This window comes from Oryzias latipes, chromosome 11 (assembly GCF_053564925.1).
Source record: "Oryzias latipes strain Hd-rR chromosome 11, Olatipes_Hd-rR_3.1".
NCBI lineage: Eukaryota > Metazoa > Chordata > Actinopteri > Beloniformes > Adrianichthyidae > Oryzias > Oryzias latipes.
Genome location: NC_136247.1, coordinates 27558465 through 27583154, shown reverse-complemented (window position 1 = coordinate 27583154; position 24690 = coordinate 27558465). Strand labels below are relative to the sequence as shown.

Here is a 24690-nt window from a genome sequence, read left to right as displayed (position 1 = left end):
TCTATGTATCGATGCAGAAAGGCATCATAAGCTTCATTCACATTGGTAGAAGCATAGATTTCATTCCATGTTTGATTACATAGAGCCCTCCTAAATGAATCAATGTTATCAGAACTGCAACACCTTATCCATTTTCCCTGGGTCTGTGTATACATTTTCTTTGAAGACACATTTTTCAACACTGCAAACACAGGCAAGTGATCAGTAATATCACAAAACAAAAGGCCTCCCAAAATTTCTTTATCAGTTCTATTTGTGAATATGTTATCTAGCAACGTTGCTGATTCTGTGGTTATACGTGTAGGCTTATTAATTATTGGGCATAATGGAGCTGAAAGGAAAGCAGAGATTTGTCTTCGCAGACGAACGCCACTTTACTCGTCCTACTGGTTCCTGCTGTGGCTCAACATCTGTGGCTCCAAGCAGTCCCCTTCGCTGATGCACAGATTGTGCAGAACTGAACTGCAGGCAATGATTTTCATTGCAAAGGTTGGTTTTACTTCCAGTGCCCCCAGAAATATTGCTCTCCTCCTCATCTTCATAATGCCAAATGCTCTCTCGACCACAGAGCGTGTCTTGGCGTGGTGCTGGTTGTAACGGGCCTGAAGCGCATTCCTCATGGGTTCCCTGTAGGGTGTCAGCAGCGTGATGGGATGAGCAATGCAGGGATACCCAACATCACCCAAAAGGATCCTTCAGGTGGGTAATGTTTTATTTACATAAATTGGGCTTTTACGTAGAACCTGTGAACTGTGGACTGATCCTTGATTCCCAACAAAAATATCTCTAAATTTGGCATTAGTCACGTACAGCCTGCAGTTGAATAGAATAAAAAAGCTTCCTGTTAAAATAACAAGCTGCATTTTCTTTTAGGGCCTTTATTCTTAAGTGGCAGCCATCGATGCTCCCTACGACCTTTTGGAAGGTGGAAGACTCAGCGAGCTGCTAAAAAACCAGAGGTGACTAATGGTAGTTCATTCCCACTGGATGCTGGGTGACCCTGCTCATCAGCTGGAGGATGCGGTCTGCCGTCCTGTGGACAACGTCGCTCACAGTGGACCGTGGCATGTCAAAGGCTCTGGTTACCACACCGTAAGATGTGCCACACGCCAGCCAGAAAAGGAACACCAGGACCTCAGTCTCCTGTGTGCCCCCCCAGAGTGTGAGGAACCCGAAACTGCTCCACCAGATGCTCAATGGTCCTGCGGGTCAACCGATCTGCGGGTCTGCGGGTCTGGTCTGGACCGTCAGCGTGAAGGGCCACGACAGACACCTTTATGTTGGCAAAGCAGTAGAGACGTGGAAGACCCTGTAAAATAGAAAAATAATTATTTCATTGAGAAAATTAAATCTGATTTTTTTGAATGTTTCATTTTATTCTGATGTCTTACATTTTAGTTTATGACGTATTTATAAATGCTGGAAAATCTCGTGGGTTTTTTTGGCTGGGTTTTTGGATTTTTATATAAATATTTAAAAATTATAGTATTTTTGTTTAAAACAAGTGATATGGTTTAACTCTGAATAAAAAATACTAAACTTTGATCTGACAATTGTTTCATGTAGTTAGACTATACAGTTCATAGTCCAGTGTTGAAAAATAATGTTAAAAAGTCTTACCCAGCAGACTGTGTGACCTTGAGCACAATTGGTAACAAATGCTTAAATTGAACTAATAAAAAAACTTTAAGTTTAACTCACAAGTTGTTCATGTCTGGTCAGGGGAATCCAGAGGAAATCTTCTGAAACGTCTGCTTCTCCTTGCTGCCCTGTGATGCTGCATATCTGCTCGTTTTTGGTTTGATCCCATGAAAAACGGTTGAATTATTGCCAGGAACACGGACAGATTCATATATAAAGCTATTTTCAGTAAGGTAGAAGAGAAAACTACAGAAAAAAAATGCCTCCTCGCAAGAGCCTGTAAATCGTTCAGCGGCACAAAAATAAATATTGCCATGGAGTTGAGGGTTTATTTATCAACAAATACATAAAAGCTACACCAATGTGTTTGTAATTTTATTATTTATGAATCAGCCACGTTTTCCATGATCAGAACACAGCAGATTCATAAATAGTCTTGATAAAATGTTCATATTTATTGTATTTTTACTTTGACAAATGGGTGTCATTCTCCGCGTTAAATAGAAATAGTTCCCCTCCAGACCAGGTGGTGGCGGTAATGCGCCACTTTGTTTTCGTGCCAAGTGCCATTTGAAAACACCCAAAAGAGAAAACTAGTGAGCACGGGTGTCCGAATTGCTTTGAAAATTCAGAGAACTATATAGAGAACAATATAGTGCCGCACTATATAGGGTTTTAGTAGTTAGGGGTTAGGGCAGTAATTCAGACACAGCCGCAGACTATAAGCATAGATTAAACAATTACAAACAGGTGCGCACATCAGGGAGGGCAGGTGAACACACTGAGGGAAGGTCAAGACAACTGAAATGAGAGGACATGTGAGAGGACATGTGAGATACAGGAAGTAACAAAATAAAAGCTGAAACAAAACCCATTCTCACCCTGGCTCCTATACCTCACAGGTTGAACAGAAACTGAACTGACTGCTGCAGCTGGAAGATGCTGCAGACACTGAAACAGTTCACTGAACATCCATTCTAACACAATAGACACCATGTTGAATCAGATTTAGTACAATTTGTAAATCTACTAATCCAGTTTACAATAATCAGAGCAAATTATATCATACATAATCTTCTTTTCCTCTTATTCTTTATCAAGGACCCTGGTATCAGATCTGTTGGTTCATGACTCCTTCCTTGTTGTGTTGCTCACCTGTAGCCTCAGGTGGAGCTCTTGATTAGTTTTTGGAGACTTTGAGAGGTAGGAGGAAAAGGTTTTCTAAAAACAGCAAATAACTTCTATAGTTTGAATAAAACACCTTTTTGTTGATAAAGGAGAAGTCAACAAGTTTTTTTTATGTGAGTTGACCCCCCCCCTCCCCCCCCAGGGCTGCTGTGGTCACAACACACCTTACGTTACCAGATCAAATGTCTAGCTCTCGTTTGTCTGAAAAAAGACGTTTAAGATACACGGTTGGTCCTTGCTCCTCCCTGGACCAACCGTGGGCCGGGTGGGTGGCTGCCTGGAGTGCGGAGCGGGTCTCCCTTGGGGGGTCCTGGCTCGTACCTGGGGTCGGGGCGGGGGGATGCCCAGAACTCCTGGGTGGTGGTGGGGTGCTCGTCTGGGGCTGTGGGCGTCCCTCTCCGGCGGGGCCCTGCGTTGGGTTCTTCCGGCACGGCGGGGGGCTGCTTTCCTGGCTGGGCTGGGGCGGCGCTCTCTTTCCCTCTGCGCCTCCCTGCTCTCTGGCTCTGGGGGCCTCGTGGCGGTCCTGCTGGCCCTGGCCTGGGTGGCGGTCTTGGTCGCCCGGGGGGCGGTTGTTCCCTGCCTGTTCCCGTATGGCGTTGGGGGAATTCCGGCTGCCGCTGCTGCTGCGGCGGGGGTCTGGGTGTGGGGGTGGCTGGGCGCTCCTCTTCCTTCTTTTCACATTCCACCATCCATTTTAGAAGAACAAAGGTGTTAGCTCACCTTTGCACTAATAGTTTGCATGATTGAATGAATGAAAGATTTCACACTAGTTGGTTTAAAGGCATAGGTATGCGTTCGTGAACACTATCTGTTTTGTGTACATGTTGACATGTGGACATTTTTGCAGCTAGCAGGTGTGTTGATAATATTTGAGTGTGTGTGAACAGGCCCCGCCCTTTTTGTACTACATTTGAACCGTACCGTGGTGATAAACAACCAGTAAACCTGTCTGCTCTATGCTGCTTCATGGTCTTACCCCCCTTCCCCTCCTATTATCACCCTCCTACCCCCCCCCCCCCCCCTCTCTCTAACGTCCCTCTCTCTTCTTCCCCTCTTTCCTTTTCCGTCCGGTCCAACACCAAAGATTTTCAAACATGATTGAAATTAATAAAGTTTGGCCTCAATTACAAAAGGGGTTTATTCAGACATACCTTTGGTTTGTCTGAAGATGAATAACCCCTCTTGTTAAAATAAAATATGTCCAACACAAGAGGCCCTCAGCTCTCATCTGTTTGCCTAACTGTTGGACAGGACAAGTTAGAAAAAAAAAAAAAAAAGTTTACCAAACTTTTATTTTAGTTTTTAATTATAAAGATTTTATTCAAAAATAATATTTTTTAGTAAGTTAAACACAAAAGTAGACAAATGCAGCTTTTAGGAATAAGTCAAATATATTGACATATTGGATACAAAACTTAAAGAGAAATAAATACATTTCAGATGTTAAAGCCCATAAATGTTAAAGAATAAAAAGCATCAGATATTTTTCTAATAATTGTTTTATTCAGTAAATGATAACGATGCTTCACATTTCCTTAAGGATGTATTTCCTTATTAACCTTGAAGCTTTTTTCCCCCACTCTTATTATAAATGTGATATTTATTTATAAAATAAAAAATACTACATTTTTAGTTTTTTTACAGTGAATACAAACAAACTGACATGATTCAGCATTTTGACTGTAATGCATTTTCATGTTTCAAAGATTTTGACTTTTGAATCTAAGATTCACAACAAATGATGTAAAACAAGATCATCAAAAATGTAACAGAAGTTTGATTCTTGCAAATGTTCAGTTTGATGCAGATTGAAGGAAACTTGAAAGTACCTTTAATGTCTAACTTTACAATTTTTATTTTGTTTGTCATCTATAATCTGAAATGACAAGTTGATATTTTTTCATTTTCTTTTTAAGTATTTAAGAGAATTCATGTTCCTGTTGGAATCAGTGGTTTCCATAGAGACACTTTGCATCAGCAGCTCCATGCTCCAGTGCTCTGGGAGACTTTATAGTCCTGAGAGTTGAAGACTGGATGACTGACAGCTGTCCTTCATCACAGCAGAAGACACAGAAATCCTCCTCCTCCTCCTCCTCATCTTCCTCCAAAACATGAGTGTGATGTGCGTCCTCATCTGGACTCTCCTCTGCTGCTGCTTCACAGGTAAAGTCCAGAGAATCCAACTCCTCTCCTCTATGAACATCCGTCCCTCTGAAATGAAGGCCACAAAAGCATGAAGCTGCTTTCTGTTTCTGTCTCTGTCTCCTCAGAGTCCAGAGGACAGGTCACAGTGACTCAGCCTGGAGCAGTGAGCTCTGCTGTGGGAGAATCTGTCTCCATCTCATGTAGGACCAGTCGGGATGTTTATGATGATGGAAGCGATCACTATTTAGCCTGGTATCAACAGAAAGATGGAGAATCTCCTAAACTACTCATTTACTCTGCTAGCACTCTAGAATCAGGGATTCCAAGTCGTTTTTCAGGCAGTGGATCAAACTCTGATTTCACTCTGACCATCAGTGGAATTCAGGCTGAAGATGCAGCAGTTTATTACTGTCAGAGTTTTCACTTCATCAACAGTCAGGATGTGTTCACACAGTGAAAAACAGTCGTACAAAAACCTCCCTCATTCTGCTGAATAGAAACTGAACTGACTGCTGCAGCTGGAAGATGCTGCAGACACTGAAACACTTCACTGAACATCCATTCTAACACAATAGAAACCATGTTGAATCAGATTTAGTATAATTTGTAAATTCTACTGACACAGTTCACAATATTCAGAGCATATTACATCATAAATAACCCCCCCCCCCCTATTTTTATCAATGACACTGGTATCAGATGTGTTGGTTCATAATAATGATAATAATACATTTTATTTATAATGTATTGTATAGAAACTTGGGGGAATAATTACAAGAGCTCACTACATCCTCTCTTTTTACTTCAAAAAAGAGCCGTCAGAATTGTACATAAAGCCGGATATCTTGATCATACAAACAATCTAGACTTTTAAAACTACATGACCTTGTGGATTTTTTCCACTGCGCAACTTTTATACAGAGCCAGTGGGAAATCGTTACCATTCAATATCCAAAAACAGTTCTTAGAAAATGAAGGAGGCTACAGACTGAGGGGATGTAGGAACTTCAAGATCAAACTGATAAGAACCACAAAGAAAAGTTTCTGTGTGTCGGTGTGTGGCACTAAACTTTGGAACGGTTTAAGTAATGAGCTCAAAAAATGTTCAAATATTCAAGAAAATGTATAAAGAAACTCTGATTTCAGGATATGAAGATAAGAGGATTTAAGGATCAACAGGTGTTTGAATAATTCCAAATCCATGTGTGAACTTGACTGTGGTGAAATAATCAAAGCTCTTTTAATTACAACCAATGAGTGTTACATTCTAATGTGCAATAATGATTACTGAAATGTTTAAATTACAATCAATCAGCTATTGATTTTGTTTACTTGACCTGCAATGTGTAGTAATGATTACAGGTTTAATGTGATCATGTGTTCTAATGATAATCAATGATTATTACATATCGGTACCGTTACTGTTTACTGAAATCATGAATGAATGTTTTCTGAAGATCATCAATCATTTCTAGGAACTGGATTTTGTTACTTGAAGAGAATCTATCTGATCAGAACCGGATTTGAAAAACTGCAAGTGAGGTTTTTGTTTTGTTTTCTGTCTTTTTAATCTATGCATTTAATCATTTCTGTAATGAGTTTGATAAATATGTGTAAATTCTTTATTGCTTTGACTACAATGCTTGAAATAAATCAATAAAATCAAAACTCAAATAATGCACTTTTCATTAAATGAATCCTCAAAGTGCTACAAGATAAGAGTAAAACTCAATATATATTTCTGTAATTAATTAGTTTATCACAAATATGTATCCATATACATCTGATCATTGTGACTAAGTAACACAAAAGAACAACACTGAAATAAACTCTGATAACAGATTTATTTTGTCAGGATGGCAGAGAAAAGTCCTTTAATGTAGTCCAGGTAGAAAAAAGTGAATTGTTATTCCCTAAAAAGTTTCATTCCATTCAATCTGCAGCACAAACCCATAGAAAATCATTTTGGGTTTTGAAAGATAAAATATAATCAAACAACTTACTGAAAGATTATTGCAATTCACGAAGATCGTTCTTCTTTTTTTATACAAATGTATCAGATATTTTCTTCATATCATTTTTTGTGTAGGTCGTTGTTTTGGGGAAAATCAAATACCTCAGTGTAGATGGGAGCAGTATTTTCCAATAAGACTGAAATACATTCAGTTTGGTGGCTGAGTGGACTGTGCTGCTCAGATTTGACTGAAGATCAGTGCTGAGAATTGTTGATGCTGTCAGAGTGAGACAGACTGTTTTCCTGAGAAACTTCTCTCCAAAAGAAGGATTTGTTGGTCCTAATAAACTGTCATAGAAGACTTTGTAGTTCTTCTGTGTGTGTTCTTGTGTGTTCATTCATGGACAAGTGTGTCCAACTTTTTGACAGCTATTTATTGTTTACTGTCAGTGCAAAAACTCTGAACTCCTCCTGAGTTTAAAGACCAGCTTCTTCTTTACATTTGATGTCATTTGTTCTTTGTAACAAACTATTTGAGCCATTCATGCTGAAAATGGTTAATGAACAATGTCCATGTGATCCAGGACTCCTCCTACTTTCTGTCACCTTGAAAGGAAAAAACACTGACAGAGTTCATGTTGTTGTTGCTGTTTTTATGTTATTCCTCAGAAAAAGTGATATCAGAGAAAAATGTAAGAATTTTCATTTGACATAAAAACAGACTCATGGAAATCAGTTGGCAAATGTCATTTTTATTAGCAGATTTTTCTTCAAAGTTAAACTGTAACAATAGAAAGAGAATAAAGAAGAAGTGCACAGAAAGCAGATTTCTGTCAGTGTCTGAGTTCAGGACTGGGAGCACTGGTCTCTCCTGAGAGTCTCTGAGACTGGAGTCTGGGATCCTCTCTTGGCCTCACAGGTCACCTTCTCCCACTGGTCTGCAGAGAGCCTCAGGGTGCTGCTCCAGCTGTAGAGGCCGTCCTTCTGCAGCACCCCGGGGCTCCTGCTCTCCTCCCTGCTGCTGCTGCCGACCACCTTCCAGGACAGAGTCCAGTCTGAGGGGAAGCCCTTGTTGGCCACACACATGAGTGTGGCCTCCCCCTGCTGCAGCTCCTCCATGGAGGGGGCCAGCACTGTCAGGGAGGGCGGGGCATCACCTAGGAGACACCAATCAGCTTAGAGGACAGGAAGCACACAGCTGTCAATCCAAAAGCTCTGATTGGATGGAGTGCTTTCAGTTGTAGGAAGGTTTGTGTTCAGGTGTTTTTCTGCTCCATCAGTCATTGATTCACACATTGTTTCACTTCCTTGAAGAAATCTCTCATGCAGATCAGCAACAAGAGAAACTTCAGTTTCTACTGAAAAATGTCCAACTGGGTTAGAAACAGAGCAGATGCATCTTCATGTAGAAACAAGTTTGAACTGAATGTCTTTAAAAAAGCTTCATCATACATGAAAGAAATGTACAAATTAGGACAAAAACACAACAATCATGTCAGGTTTCTGTCAGAAAATCCTTGAAATAAAAGTAAGATGTTCTGAAATATCAAATGTTCAAAAATCAATTTTGTGAGTAAAATCTGCCTTTTAATGCACAATGACCACATTAACATAACATTATTCCTAAAAAAAAAAAAAATAACAAAACACATTGTTAATAGGATATTGTGTAATCAAAATAATATTTTTAAGATTAAATATTTGGACTAAAAAAGACTTTAGATTTACTCAATAAAAACTGAAACTAAACCTGAATTTTTCTTCAGGTAATTTAAAAAAAAACATTTCATTCTGGTTCCTCCACCAAAAGTTCACCACTGTGACACAAAATGACTAATGTGTTTTACAAAAACCTCTGACTGAACAGAGACTCTATCCAGCTGTATTAACATAAACTAAATATTTCTGATTTCTTGATTCACATAGAAATGATGATTTATTCTATATTAAGGCAACACAATTTAGTATTTTCAATATTCACGCAGACTAAGTCTGGTCATAAAAAATGTATTTGACCAAAATTAATAGAATGTCATTTTATAAAGAATACTAGTAACTCAGGATCAATTAAAGAAGGAAATAAGACATGAAAACATAAAAATCAACAAAAAGATCTACTTACTTCCAAACTCCAGTCTGGTTCCTCCACCAAAAGTCCACCACAGTGATCCAAACTGATGGAAGCGTCGTACAAAAACCTCTGACTGTACAGAGACACGCTCTCTGACTCTGAAACAAACAAACTCAACTGATGACAGAACATCTGAAAATAATCCATCTAAGTTCTAGAAATTACATTTTCTTATGCACTAAGTTGTAATTAAACTAGTAATTGTTTATTGATATTTTTACTCCAGTAACTAATGTAACCATTACTCAGATAAAAACGAAATGACAGCAAAACCACCAAAATCCTAAAAAAAGTTTAAATATTTCTCCTAAAAATTTAGAATTCATGTAAAAATAAGTTGAACAGTTTTTAAATGTGGCTGCAGGTTAAATGGATCCAAAACTTTACTGAAGTCCATGTTTCAAATGTTGCTCTGCAAAAACATTTTTTCAATAATAGCAGCAGTTTGACTCTAAATAACAAATAATTCCCATCATGCATTGATAAAAATCCACTCTTTGATCAGCAGAAGTTCTGTCTTTAATGCAATAAACATCTGTCAGACAGTTTAAGTGGAACTTCCTTTAGAGAGAAATCTACCTTTGAGCATTTATCATTAAATGTTTCCAAATGTCTGTAAAAAAGTCAATGTTGTGGTTTCTAGTGTCCTGCTGCTTTCTGTCTGCTGTCATGTTTCTCTAAACATGAAGAGAAATGAAATAAATAGCTGTTAAGATGTGTTTCCTTTAGACACTGTTTCATGTTGAGTAGTGATTTTAAAAATCACTTAGATTCGAATTTTAAACCTTTATATGCCTCGAGAAAAATGGAAAGAAAATAAAAATACTTCAGAAACTAAAAAACAGAAACAATTGTAAAACACTCAGATGTCCTCACATCACATTGAACAGCTTTATGGTCATGATGTTTAAAAAAAGGCTAATAGTGGATCCATAATCATCTGAAAGCAAGTTTTTATGCTACAGATGTATTTGTTCATAAATTATTACTTCCAATTTTCTGATAATCATGATGATGAAGATGATCCATGTTCCTGTTGGAGTCAGTGGTTTCCATAGAGACACTTTGCATCAGCAGCTCCATGCTCCAGTGCTCTGGGAGACTTTATAGTCCTGAGAGTTGAAGACTGGATGACTGACAGCTGTCCTTCATCACAGCAGAAGACACAGAAATCCTCCTCCTCCTCCTCCTCTTCCTCCAAAACATGAGTGTGATGTGTGTCCTCATCTGGACTCTCCTCTGCTGCTGCTTCACAGGTAAAGTCCAGAGAATCCAACTCCTCTCCTCTATGAACATCCGTCCCTCTGAAATGAAGGCCACAAAAGCATGAAGCTGCTTTCTGTTTCTGTCTCTGTCTCCTCAGAGTCCAGAGGACAGGTCACAGTGACTCAGCCTGGAGCAGTGAGCTCTGCTGTGGGAGGAAATGTCTCCATCTCATGCAGGACCAGTCGGGATGTTTATGATGATGAAGGCGATCACTATTTAGCCTGGTACCAACAGAAAGATGGAGAATCTCCTAAACTACTCATTTACTGGGCTAGCACTCGACAATCAGGGATTCCAAGTCGTTTTACAGGCAGTGGATCAAACTCTGATTTCACTCTGACCATCAGTGGAATTCAGGCTGAAGATGCAGCAGTTTATTACTGTCAGAGTGTTCATGAAATCAACAGTCAGGCTGTGTTCACACAGTGAAAAACAGTCGTACAAAAACCTCCCTCATTCTGGCTGAACAGAAACTGAACTGACTGCTGCAGCTGGAAGATGCTGCAGACACTGAAACAGTTCACTGAACATCCATTCTAACACAATAGACACCATGTTGAATCAGATTTAGTATAATTTGTAAATTTTAGTGATCCAGTTTATAATAATCAGAGCAAATTATATCATAAATAACCCCCCCCCCTCCTATTTTTATCAATGACACTGGTATCAGATCTGTTTGTTTCAAAATAACAATAATAATAATAATAATAATACATTTTATTTATGACACGGCAGAACACATGACTCCTTCCTTGTTGTCTTGCTCACCTGTAGCCTCAGGTGGAGCTCTTTGTTAGTTTTTGGAGACTTTGAGAGGTAGGAGGACAAGGTTTTCTAAAAACAGCAAATAACTTCTATAGTTTGAATAAAACACATTTTTTTGATAAAGGAGAAGTCTAGTTTTTTTTTTATGTGAGTTGACCCCCCCCCGCCGTTGTGACCAGGGCTGCTGTGGCCACAACACACCTTATGTTACCAGATCAAATGTCTAGCTCTCGTTTGTCTTCAGTAGTCTGAAAAAACACGTTTAAGATACAAATGTATATTTCTGTAATTAATGTATTCATCACAAATATGTATCCATATACATCTGATCATTGTGACTAAGTAACACAAAAGAACAACACTGAAATAAATTCTGATAATATATTTATTTTGTCAGGATGGCAGAGAAAAGGCCTTTAATGTAGTCCAGGTAGAAAAAAGTGAATGGTTATTCCCTGAAAAGTCTCATTCCATTCAATCTGCAGCACAAACCCATAGAAAATCATTTTGGTTTTTGAAAGATGAAATATAATCAAACAACTTACTGCAAGGTTATTGCAATTCAAGAAGATATTTATTCTTTTTTTGTACAAATGTATCAGATATTTTGTTTTCATATCATATTTTTTGCATAGGTTGTTGTTTTGGGTAAAATAAAATAGCTCAGGGTAGATGGGAGCAGTATTTTCCAATAATAATAATTATAATAAGCTTTATTACAGACTCAAGGTCCATTTGTCACAAAAATACACAAAACATATAAAAGACTTAAGGATAAAAATAGAACACTCAAACAAGTATAAGAACAATGACATAAAAAGTATTAGATAAAAAACAATGTCATAAAAGTATAAAATTCAATGACTTAGGAATATAAAAACAATGAGATAAGAGTATCAGAACAATAAAATAACCAGGTATCATGAACTTAATAAAAAGACTAAAACTGCTGACTTAAACAAAACAAATGAAAACTTAAAAGTTTAAAAAAGACGACCGTACCAAAACCTCCAAATAGGGGATTGGTATCTAAAAGTGCTGTGCTTTACATTGGTGAGAGTTAAAATGATATCATTATTTGAAGCATTAAGACGACAGACAAAACCATAAATAAAATGTCTTAATAAAGCTTGGAGAGTACTAACTGTATAGCACCAACAAACAAACTGTTTGCGCTGCACCACCGAGGCTGTTTTGATAAAATCCTTAGGGCATCATCATAGGCAACCTGTAGCTTCCTCATGCTGGATGCCATAAAATTTGTCCACAGGTGGGCAGTATACAAAGGTGTACATTTCATAAGGATGAATTCTTTGTTGTTGTGAGTGAAGTGTATGGCAATACACCAGTCTTCACAAAGTCTGATGACTTTAATCAGTGGGTCAAGCTGTTTCCTCCACAGAATAGCCACACCCCCTGGTATCCTCCCCTTAGCTACTGATGTGCTGAGGTCGGTGGTAGACTCTCCAGCGCCATAGAGTTCAGGGTGTTCCATTGTTCCAGGTCCTGTTTAGAAATAAATGTCTCTTGAAGACACAAAATGTCACAAGTTTCCATTAGTTTGTCTCCAACTCTGCAGCGAGCTTTTTCCGCTGCGCTCTGACCAAAGCGTAGGCCCCGGCAGTTGTATGAAGCAACACGTATTGCCATAGCGTGTTAAGGACCTTGGACAGCAACATTGCCCCCCGCATTAAGCGAGGTGCTCAGTCCAACCGCAGCAGTCTTTCGCAGCTCATAATGCCTCCTAACGAAGGATCCCTCAGGCCAAAGCTGCGGGGCGTACATTTCGCTCACTTCATTAAACTCAGCAGAAACTATAAAAGAGCTGAATCGAGAGTTTACAGTACCAACCTTTAGACAGGTCACCTCACGACCCATCTTGTCCTTAAGATACAAAGCCAGCACATCGGAGTCCAGAGACAGGTTAAACCTTGTGGCAAAAACACTCACCAGCTTTTTCCGGACAGTTATGATGTTACCTGGGGCTCCGGTGCCGATGACAGTTGCGTCGTTCACTTCACGTTGTCAGCGCTGTCACATTTTGAGGTCGCCGGTTCTTCTTAACAACTTGCGATCACTTTGGTGAGGGTGTGGCAGCACCTCCTGGACTTGCTGCTATTAGCTCCAGCTCGGCATCCAGAGTAGGCACCATCATTCCAGCTACGCTGTTCGCTTCCACTGTAGTGCTCGCGGCTGCCGTGCTCGGAAGTTCTCCTCCCGCTGCTCCAGAGATGACGGAAGCAGGCCCTCTCCCCATGTATCCACCACTGCAAGCTGGCAAGGCCACGGATTCTCCAAAGGTGCGGCACTCCAGCGCGTTCACCCGCCGATCCACGTCAGCTGTCACAGCGCGAAGACTGTCACTGACGTCAGCTTGCAGCTGCATGGCTTGCCTCATCGCGCAAACCTCGGCCTGCTTTCTTTCCCGTTTACCAAGAAGGCTGGAGATATCCAGACACTGGAGGTAAATCATCCAGATTGTGTGACACAAATCTGGGCATGATGTCCCCACATTCATTCAGCACCTTGAGGCAGCTTTTAATATTATTGGCGTCTTTCTGCAAGCCTTTATGCGACACACACCGGTGGGTGGTGGACAAAGTTCAAACAAAAGTTTCTTTGAGGCCTCGATCCATTCAGATTCAAAAAAGTTTGAAGCCAGTGTGACAATTTCCTCTTGAATCATTGTCCTGATTTTTATGGCCAAGAAGTTAAGCAACTCAACCTTCACAACTGTTTTCCCATCAACAGTCTTGTAAATTTCAGGTTTAGTTCTAGACCATTTGAAATCGGGAGCAGACGCACCACGATACGTGTCACCCGCCATTGAGTTTTTAGACTGAAATACATTCAGTTTGGTGGCTGAGTGGACTGTGCTGCTCAGACTTGACTGAAGATCAGTGCTGAGAATTGTTGATGCTGTCAGAGTGAGACAGGCTGTTTTCCTGTGAAACTTCTCTCCAAAAGAAGGATTTGTTGGTCCTAATAAACTGTCATAGAAGACTTTGTAGTTCTTCTGTGTGTGTTCATGTGTGTTCATTCATGGACAAGTGTGTCCAACTTTTTGACAGCTATTTATTGTTTAATGTCAGTGCAAAAACTCTGAACTCCTCCTGAGTTTAAAGACCAGCTTCTTCTTTACATTTGATGTCATTTGTTCTTTTTAACAAACTATTGACCCATTCATGCTGAAAATGGTTAATGAACAATGTCCATGTGATCCAGGACTCCTCCTACTTTCTGTCACCTTGAAAGGAAAAAACACTGACGGAGATCATGTTTTTGTTGCTGTTTTTATGTTATTCCTCAGAAAGAGTGATATCAGAGAAAAAGAGAAGAATTTTCTTTTGACATAAAAACAGACTCATGGAAATCAGTTGGCAAATGTCATTTTTATTAGCAGATTTTTCTTCAAAGTTAAACTTTAACAAGTCAAGAAGAGCTAAAAGAGAATAGAAGAAGTGCACAGAAAGCAGATTTCTGTCAGTGTCTGAGTTCAGGACTGGGAGCACTGGTCTCTCCTGAGAGTCTCTGAGACTGGAGTCTGGGATCCTCTCTTGGCCTCACAGGTCACCTTCTCCCACTGGTCTGCAGGGAGCCTCAGGGTGCTGCTCCAGCTGTAGAGGCCGTCCTTCTGCAGCACCCCGGGGCTCCTGCTCTCCTCCCTGCTGCTGCTGCTGCTGCTGCTGCTGCCGACCACCTTCCAGGACAGAGTCCAGTCTGAGGGGAAGCCCTTGTTGGCCACACACATGAGTGTGGCCTCCCCCTGCTGCAGCTCCTCCATGGAGGGGGCCAGCACTGTCAGGGAGGGGGGCACATGACCCACTGCAGAGAAACAGAGGAAACATTTTAGAGCTGAGATGAAACCGCTGAGTGTTTCACTTCCCTCTCTGAGCTCAGTAACCATGGTAACAGACAGGCATCACTGATGGAGCACACAAACAGAAGTTTCTCTGCTAACGATAAAACCATCCAAAAGTCCTTTCTTCAATCGTGACTCTTGTCTGATGTTTCAACTCTTCTTCCAGGAACATTTTTCTCCATCTTTTCTTTTGCATGAAAGCATCTTCTTCCTAAGTCTGCACTAACAGCTGCAAAGATATCTCAGTCTAACATGTTTTCTCTGTGTTTTCAGCAGGACTTGATCAGTTCTGTTACAAATTCATGCTGTGATGAACAAATGAAATGAACATTCAAATGAAACTCTAATCTGTTCCAACTGATCCCTGTCATTCATCAAAGTGCAGCTTTGTTCATTTTCAATCATTGTCACTAAAAGCTCATTAGAAGATGCTGACAGAGAAACTGACAACAAGGCTCAGCGTTGGCATGAAATTCTGCAACACAAACACAAAAAGTTCTTCTGATTCACATTTTAGGACAGAAATGATTTCTCAGAGAAATATATGGAAGATGAGGAAGTTACAGATGTTTAAACTATGAATATATTCCTGCTGTTTCTGTGACATTTTTAGACAAATAAATTCATAATTTACAGACGTCATGACTGAATCACAGTTTAATGTTTAACAACAGCAGAAACTTCAAGTTAAAGTAAAACATCAATGATCACATTTTAAATTACATTTACAGATAAAGATGTCCTTTATCAGAACTAAAGTAATTATTAAAACTCATTTGTCTTACCAAAAAAAAATGTAGTTGAATATTATTAAAATCTGTTTTAATGTTAATCAGACCAAAAGTTTCAGTTTTTAGAAAGAATCAAAAATACTTACAGTCAACTTCCAGTCTGGTTCCTCCACCAAAAGTCCACCACAGTGATTCAAACTGATGGAAGCGTCGTACAAAAACCTCTGACTGTACAGAGACACGCTGTCTGACTCTGAAACAAACAAACTCAACTGAAATATCAGCAAGAAAAATCTGATAATGACACGTCCTGGATTTAGAATAAAAATACAATTTAGTAAATGTGTTTTTTTTTTTTTTTTTTTTTTTTTTTTTTTTCTAACTTGTCCTGTCCAACAGCTAGGCAAACAGATGAGAGCTGAGGGCCTCTTGTGTTGGACATATTTTATTTTAACAAGAGGGGTTATTCATCTTCAGACAAACCAAAGGTATGTCTGAATAAACCCCTTTTGTAATTGAGGCCAAAATTTATTAATTTCAATCATGTTTGAAAATCTTTGGTGTTGGACCGGACGGAAAAGGAAAGAGGGGAAGAAGAGAGAGGGACGTTAGAGAGAGGGGGGGGTAGGAGGGTGATAATAGGAGGGGAAGGGGGGTAAGACCATGAAGCAGCATAGAGCAGACAGGTTTACTGGTTGTTTATCGTTACGGTACGGTTCAAATGTAGTACAAAAAGGGCGGGGCCTGTTCACACACACTCAAATATTATCAACACAACTGCTAGCCGCAAAAATGTCCACATGTCAACATGCACACAAAACAGATAGTGTTCACGAACGCATACCTATGCCTTTAAACCAACTAGTGTGAAATCTTTCATTCATTCAATCATGCAAACTATTAGTGCAAAGGTGAGCTAACACCTGTGCTCAGGTGAGTGTTTATGTTCTTCTAAAATGGATGGTGGAATGTGAAAAGGAGGAGGAGCGCCCAGCCACCCCCACACCCATACCCCCGCCGCAGCAGCAGCGGCAGCCGGAGCCCCCCCAACGCCACACGGGAACAGGCAGGGAACAACCGCCCCCCAGGCGACCAAGACCGCCACCCAGGCCAGGGCCAGCAGGACCGCCGCGAGGCCCCCAGAGCCAGAGAGCAGGGAGGCGCAGAGGGAAAGAGAGCGCCGCCCCAGCCCAGCCAGGAAAGCAGCCCCCCGCCGCGCCGGAAGAGCCCAACGCAGGGCCCCACCGGAGAGGGACGCCCACAGCCCCAGACGAGCACCCCACCACCACCACCCAGGAGTTCCGGGCATCCCCCCGCCCCGACCCCAGGTACGAGCCAGGACCCCCCAAGGGAGACCCGCTCCGCACTCCAGGCAGCCACCCACCCGGCCCACGGTTGGTCCAGGTAGGAGCAAGGCAGGGGCCCGCCGCCCCCGCCCAGGAGGGGGGAACCCCGGGGAAAAAAGGGCGGCCCACAAGGGATGTTATAAATATGGCCCGACCAGGCTCGGCCATGTTGGAAGTTTGGCGGGGCCCAGCGCCCAGGGGCAAGGACCAGGACCCACCCCCCAGGGACACGAACACCCCCGGCTCAGGTGTAATATGAACCCCCCCACCGTGCGGAGAGAGCACCGCCGGGCCCAGGGAGCCGGCACCCAAGGGACACGGCCGCCATCGCCAAGGGGCCCGCACCCCCCACCAGGGAAGGGGTAGGGGACAGATGGACCCAGGTCCCACCTTCCTTGTAAAATGTGTGTGCGTGTATGGGTGTTTGAGAGGGTGTTTGTGTGCATGTGTATGTGTTTATGTTTGAATGTATATATTGAAGGGGGAGGGGTGTGTGTACTAAGGGGGGTGCAGTTAAAATTGGCGAGTAGGGCACTAAGGGGACATCTCCTGATTACTCACAGTGATGTCCCCTCACCCTCCACACCAAGGGGCCCTAAATGTCTAAGGTGCGGTTAAAATTGGCGGGTAGGGTGCCAGGAGGACATCTGCTGCTTGCTTGCAGTGATGTCCAAGCACCCCCCCTACCAAGGACCCTACATGTCTAAGGTGCAAATAAAACCGAAAGAGGGGGGGCCCACTCCATACGGCAACCATAGGAGGGGGGCCACTCCCAAGTAGCCCCCCCCCCAAGGCGCATCGCAGGCTAGACCCCCCACCCCCTCACCCTAATATGAGGTTATATAAGGAAGGGGGTAAGTAGTAAATGTGTTTTTAAAGAAAACTGTAAATAATGTTTGACTGCATTCCTTCTTTAAAAAAATTTTAAAATCCAACTTAATATTAAATGTCAGGATCAATACCTGTTTTGCTAAAATATGGTGAAATTCCTCTTTAAAATGAAAAAGTAACATTTAAACAAAATGAGTAATATTCCATTATTTAGAGTTACAGAGCTGGTAAAACGATGAAGTACAACAAGTTTTGTCTAAATACAATAAACAGCTGTTTGACTCTGATTTAGTCTTTAAATTTCAATCAGTTTTTATGCATTTATGTTCAAATCTTTAAAAGATTCATTCATGTTTAGTTGGAGTTTCTCTGTTCTGCTTCTCTCTGCTAACTGTCATGATTCTCTCCACATTTTGATAAGTTTGATTAACCATTGCAGTTTTTTGTTTACGCAACAGGTTTCATGTTGCATTCTGGGAAAAGTTAATACACTTAAGTTTACCTAACTTTTATTTTAGTTTATAATTATAAAGATTTTATTCAAAAAATTTTTTTGGTGAAAGTTAAACACAAAAGCAGCTTTTAGGAATTAGTCAAATATATTGAAATGTTAAATACAAAACTTTAAGAGAAATAAATACATTTCAGACATTAAAGGCATTTTATCATAAATGTTAAAGAATAAAAAGCATCAGATATTTTTCCCGTAATTGTTTTTATTTGGCAAATGATAACGATGTTTCACATTTCCTTAAGGAATTTATTTCCTTATTAACCATTAACCTTGTTTTTAATTTTATTTCATATGTGATATTTAGAGATGTAAAAAATTAACAATAATACGTTTTTAGTTTTTTACAGTGAAACAGAAACTGACATGACTCAGCATTTTGACTGTAATGCATTTTCATGTTTCAAAGATTTTGACTTTTGAATCTAAGATTCACAACAAATGATGTAAAACAAAATCATGAAAAATGTAACAGAAGTTTGATTCTTGCAAATGTTCAGTTTGATGCAGATTGAAGAAAACTTGAAAGAAACTTTAATGTCTAACTTTGCAATTTTCATTCTGTTTCTCATCTATAATCTGAAATGAAAAGTTGATGATTTTTTATTTTACATATTATTATTTATAAGAATCCATGTTCCTGTTGGAGTGAGTGGTTTCCATAGAGACACTTTGCATCAGCAGCTCCATGCTCCAGTGCTCTGGGAGACTTTATAGTCCTGAGAGTTGAAGACTGGATGACTGACAGCTGTCCTTCATCACAGCAGAAGACACAGAAATCCTCCTCCTCCTGATCTTCCTCCAAAACATGAGTGTGATGTGCATCCTCATCTGGACTCTCCTCTGCTGCTGCTTCACAGGTAAAGTCCAGAGAATCCAACTCCTCTCCTCTATGAACATCCGTCCCTCTGAAATGAAGGCCACAAAAGCATGAAGCTGCTTTCTGTTTCTGTCTCTGTCTCCTCAGAGTCCAGAGGACAGGTCACAGTGACTCAGCCTGGAGCAGTGAGCTCTGCTGTGGGAGGAAATGTCTCCATCTCATGTAGGACCAGTCAGGATGTTAATTATTGGAACAGATTTTACATTTTATCCTGGTTCCAACAGAAAGATGGAGAATCTCCTAAACTACTCATTTACCGTGCTAGCTCTCGAGCTTCGGGGATTCCAAGTCGTTTTACAGGCAGTGGATCAAACTCTGATTTCACTCTGACCATCAATGGAATTCAGGCTGAAGATGCAGCAGTTTATTATTGTTTTCCTGAATTCAAAATCAACAGCAAATTCTCGTTCACACAGTGAAAAACAGTCGTACAAAAACGTCCGCCAGTCAGACGGAACAGAAACTGATCTGATACAGTTCAATGAAGACACACACCTATGCACACACACTTTTACATAGGTTAACTTTACAGCTATCCACATTTGATTACTTATTTTTTCATCAAAAGTTTCCTGGGCTTCAATTTTCAAAGAAATTGAATCTTAGCTTCTAGGCTTTTTATTAATGATGTTTCCATTTAAAGACTCCCAATTTTTAAAGAAACTCTAGTAAAGATTTCAAATTTAGGATTTTTAAGGATAAAGTATTGATGCATCAATGGTTAATTCAGTTGCTATTGCAGCATTTTTACAGTTTTTAAGAAACTGAAAGATCAGAGTTTGAAAAAAAGTAATAAATCATTCTTTATCAAAATGTAACTCTAAATATACAGGTGTTAACAATAGACCAGATAGAATTGTATTTAGAGGATGTATTGTTCATGGCATTGTTTTGGAGTCTATGGAAACAAAGAACCTGTGGAATTTCGTCCTCCTGCACTGTGGGAGTCTCCGTCTGTCAATCTGTCTCTAAAGATTTTGTGTCGAGCCTCCACTGACTGGTGCTGTTGGTGAAGGAGAAAGTTTCAATGCTGTCATTTAGTTTGACTGACATCCTCCTCCTGTTTGTTGAATCTCTGTCAGAGCTTTTTGAACCATTGCTCTGGAGGAGCTGAAACCACTGAGACCTAAAAGGTTTTTAGCATGAGGCGTGCCGACTTCAGAGGAACCGGATCTACTCATGAGGGGAAAGCGGCTGTGGTCCCTCTTGTAAAGGCAAGGCACGGCAATTCGTACACAGAGTAATTCAAGGTGCTTCACAAAACAGAAAAATGCATTAAAATCACAATACATCATAGAAATAATCAACGTAAAATTTACTTAAAAAGAAAAGAAAAGATTTGAAAATTGATTTAAAAAGAAAGGAAGGAAAGAAAAGAAAGGTGCAGATAGGACCTTTCAGTCATATACACGGCTAAACAGAAATGTTTTAAGTCTAGATTTGAACATGAACACAGAAGAGGCCTGTCTTACGACTTCAGGGAGGCTGTTCCAGATTTTAGCTGCAGAATATTGAAACGCTGATTCCCCTTGTTTAGTTCTGACTCTGGGAATCAACAGGAGGCCGGCCCCTGAGGTCCTCAGAGTATGAGATGGTTCATATGGCACTAACATGTCAGAGATGTACTTTGGTGCTCGGCCATGGAGAGACTTGTCCACAAGCAGAGCTGCTTTGAAGTCTATTCTTTGAGGTACAGGGAGCCAGTGCAGAGACCTGAGCACAGGACTAATGTGATCATACTTCCTGGTTCTGGGGCCTCATTTATAAAACTTTGCGTAGGATTTGCGTCAGAAGTGGCGTACGGATGAAACATAGGACGTGCGTACGCACAGAAATATTCGGATTTATAAAACCGTGCGCACCGTGCGAGTTGAAGCTGCAAAATGTGGATCCATATCATATTGAACTGCATGGGTTAGGAATGGGATGGAACTCCAGTTCAGATGAGTAAAGGAAGGTGAGTCAATACTTTTGCTAATAATGGACACTGATGCCCTTTACAATCTGATCTTTCTTTCTCAGTTCCGTAAAAACTGTAAAACAGCTTCAGTACATCCAGAATGCTGCTGCTCGAGTCCTGACCAGGGGCCTCATTTATAAACGTTGCGTACGCACAAAAGAAGGCGTACGCCACTCTCTACGCAATAGTTGAGATTTATAAAAAGCAAACTTGACGGGAAAATGTGCGGTCCTTCACGCAAGCTCTGACCCAGGCGTACGCACAAAAACGGGTGAAATGAGAAACGGCAACACCGTCGACAGATGGAAGAAACACGTGAAAGTGACAGTGTTTGCCAAAGATGCGCATCTTTCCCTTTATAAATCACAACCGTTTCTAAATGCAGCGCAGCTTTTGCGGCTTCATGACACGCCCATAGTTGCCCATAAATAGTCCATGAAACGCCCACAAATTAATATTCATGGCTTGCTAAATCTTGGCAAACAAAGATCGTACGCCTTCTTTTGTGCGTACGCAACGTTTATAAATGAGGCCCCTGGTCAGGACTCGAGCAGCAGCATTCTGGATGTACTGAAGCTGTTTTACAGTTTTTACGGAACTGAGAAAGAAAGATCAGATTGTAAAGGGCATCAGTGTCCATTATTAGCAAAAGTATTGACTCACCTTCCTTTACTCATCTGAACTGGAGTTCCATCCCATTCCTAACCCATGCAGTTCAATATGATATGGATCCACATTTTGCAGCTTCAACTCCTCGGGAAGACTGTCCACAAAGTTGAGGAGTGCTTGTAGGAATTTTGGACCATTCTTCCAAAAGGTCATTGGTGAGGTCACACACTGATGTTGGTGGAGAAAGCCTGGCTCTCAGTCTCTGCTCTAATTCATCCCAAAGCTCTTCTATGGGGTCCAGGTCAGGACTCAGTGCAAGTCAGTCCAGTTCATCCACACCAGACTCTGTCCTCCATGTCTGTATGGACCTTGCTTTGATCACAGGAACACAGTCATGTTGGAAGAGGAAGGGGCCGCTCCAAACTGTTCCCACCAGGCTTTGAGCATGGAATTGTCCAAAATGTTTTGGTATTCTGAAGCATTCAGAGTTCTTTGTACTGGAACCAAAGGGCCAAGTCCTGAAAAACAAGCCCACACCATAATTCCTCCTCCACAAAAATGTCTTCCAAACCCACGCTCGTCCATCAGAGTGCCAGATGTAAAAGTGTGATCCATCTCTCCAGAGAAGGCGTCTCCTCTGCTCTAGAGTCCAGTGGCGGCGTGCTTTCCACCACTGCATCAGACGCTCTACACTGCAGTGATGTGTGTCTTGGATGCCGCTGCTCTGACATGGAAACCCGTTCCATGAAGTTCTCTGCCTGTTGGACTTGTAATCTGAAGGTCACATGACGTTTGGAGCTCTGTAGCAACTGAGTGCAGAAAGTCAGTGACCTCTTTGTGCTTCATCATCCGCTGACCCCTCTGCATCAGTTTAAGTGGTCTACCATTAGGTGACTGAGCTGCTGTTGTTTCCAAACAACTGTGTTGACTGTGGAATACTCTAACCTCCAGCCTCGCCACGACTCCACGCCAAGCCTCCATCCAGGAAAGCTTACTCACCTAATGGTCCTCATTCCATCTCCTTCGTCCCAGCCATCACAATTAAAGTTCCTTCGACATTCCTGGACAATAAAGCTTTCTATAATCCACTACAGACTAGCTTGATCTTTCAGGTTCCAGCATCTGAGTCTATTTTGTCATTGCTGATAATGACAGTGAACTGTTCTTTTATTTAAAATGATCACTGTTCATACCCAACATCTGTTTTTATTATTGTTCTGTGTTTATAACCCAGTCAGAATCTCATTATTTTCTCAAATGTTAGAAACTAAATGTAAATTAAAACACAATATATTTGAAGGTGTGTGTGCCTTTGTGGGTGTGTGTGTGCATGTGTGTGTGGTTGTGTTTGTGTCTTCATTGACCTGTATCAGATCAGTTTCTGTTCAGCCAGAATGAGGGGGGTTTTTGTACGACTGTTTTTCACTGTGTGAACATATTTATACTGTTGATGTAGTGAAAACTCTGACAGTAATAAACTGCTGCATCTTCAGCCTGAATTCCACTGATGGTCAGAGTGAAATCAGAGTTTGATCCACTGCCTGTAAAACGACTTGGAATCCCTGATTGTCGAGTGCTAGCCCAGTAAATGAGTAGTTTAGGAGATTTTCCATCTTTCTGTTGGTACCAGGATAAACAGTGATTGCTTTTATAAACATAAACATCCTGACTGGTTCTACATGAGATGGAGACAGTTCCTCCCACAGCAGAGCTCACTGCTCCAGGCTGAGTCACTGTGACCTGTCCTCTGGACTCTGAGGAGACAGAGACAGAAACAGAAAGCAGCTTCATGCTTTTGTGGCCTTCATTTCAGAGGGACGGATGTTCATAGAGGAGAGGAGTTGGATTCTCTGGACTTTACCTGTGAAGCAGCAGCAGAGGAGAGTCCAGATGAGGACGCACATCACACTCATGTTTTGGAGGAAGATGAGGAGGACGAGGAGGATTTCTGTGTCTTCTGCTGTGATGAAGGACAGCTGTCAGTCATCCAGTCTTCAACTCTCAGGACTATAAAGTCTCCCAGAGCACTGGAGCATGGAGCTGCTGATGCAAAGTGTCTCTATGGAAACCACTCACTCCAACAGGAACATGGATCATCTTCATCACGTTATGGTAAATAATAAAATGCTAAATGTTTGTCTGAAATTACTGATTTTTCAATTTCAAAAAATTATTTTAACATTTTCTTTGTATTGTCCTTAATGAATTGATTGAATGACTTTGTTCAACATGTGAAGAAACTTCCTGCTGTCATGGTTCATCAGTGAAGCTTGTCTCCTGGGCCAAAACAAGAAAGTCAAAGGTCTTTTTTCTATGTTCAGCAAACTGAAACAGAAAAAACAGCATTTTAGCTTTTTCATGTGACTCTGCTGCTCTCTGATGGAACCACAGTGGAACATCTGATGGTTTCATGTCTCTGTATTTCTGTGGGTTTATTTAAATCAGTCATCAGGCATCCCCACACCAAGATCCCCACCGCAGAAGCAGCGGCAGCCAGAAAAGGCAGAGAACAACCGCCCCCCGGGCAATCACATCCGCCACCCAGGCCAGGGCCAGCGACCCGCCACAGGGGCCCCCAAAGCCAAAGAGCAGAGAGGAATGGGGGGACAGAGAGTGCAGATGTGGCCCAATCCGGAAAGCAGCCCCCCTGCCATGCCAGGAGGGCCCAATGTGGGGCCCCGCAGAAGAGTGCCCACAGCCCCAGACAAGCACCTCATCACCACCCAGGAGTTCTGGGCATCCCCCAGCCCCAACCCCAGGTACTAGCCAGAACCCCCCAAGGGAGAACCGCCCCGCACTCCAGGCAGCCATTGATGTGGTTGAGGCAGCCATTGATGTGGTTGGTCATTGTGTTGTATTTCGAGTCT

The 24690-nt window shown here is 41.3% G+C and overlaps 1 long non-coding RNA gene, 1 pseudogene and 1 gene segment (V, D, J or C); 1 reads left to right on the top strand and 2 right to left on the bottom strand.

The window, feature by feature from the left end:
* The first annotated feature begins 344 nt into the window (after positions 1–344).
* Positions 345–1365, top strand: LOC144995689 (uncharacterized). Its single transcript, XR_013659201.1, has 2 exons — positions 345–699; positions 874–1365. It is a non-coding gene; the product is annotated as an uncharacterized LOC144995689 (long non-coding RNA).
* A 6295-nt stretch (positions 1366–7660) lies between these two features.
* Positions 7661–23861, bottom strand: LOC101172990 (Ig kappa chain V-III region MOPC 63-like). The segment is given in 4 exon segments: positions 7661–8085; positions 9051–9092; positions 23263–23577; positions 23685–23861. Coding segments are annotated over 4 exon segments (720 nt in total).
* Positions 14467–15961, bottom strand: LOC144995414 (Ig kappa-b4 chain C region pseudogene; annotated as a pseudogene). The gene is made up of 2 exons (XR_013658952.1): positions 15833–15961; positions 14467–14918 (listed from the first exon to the last, which is right to left on the bottom strand). The product of XR_013658952.1 is annotated as an Ig kappa-b4 chain C region pseudogene (transcript).
* Positions 23862–24690: the final 829 nt, after the last annotated feature.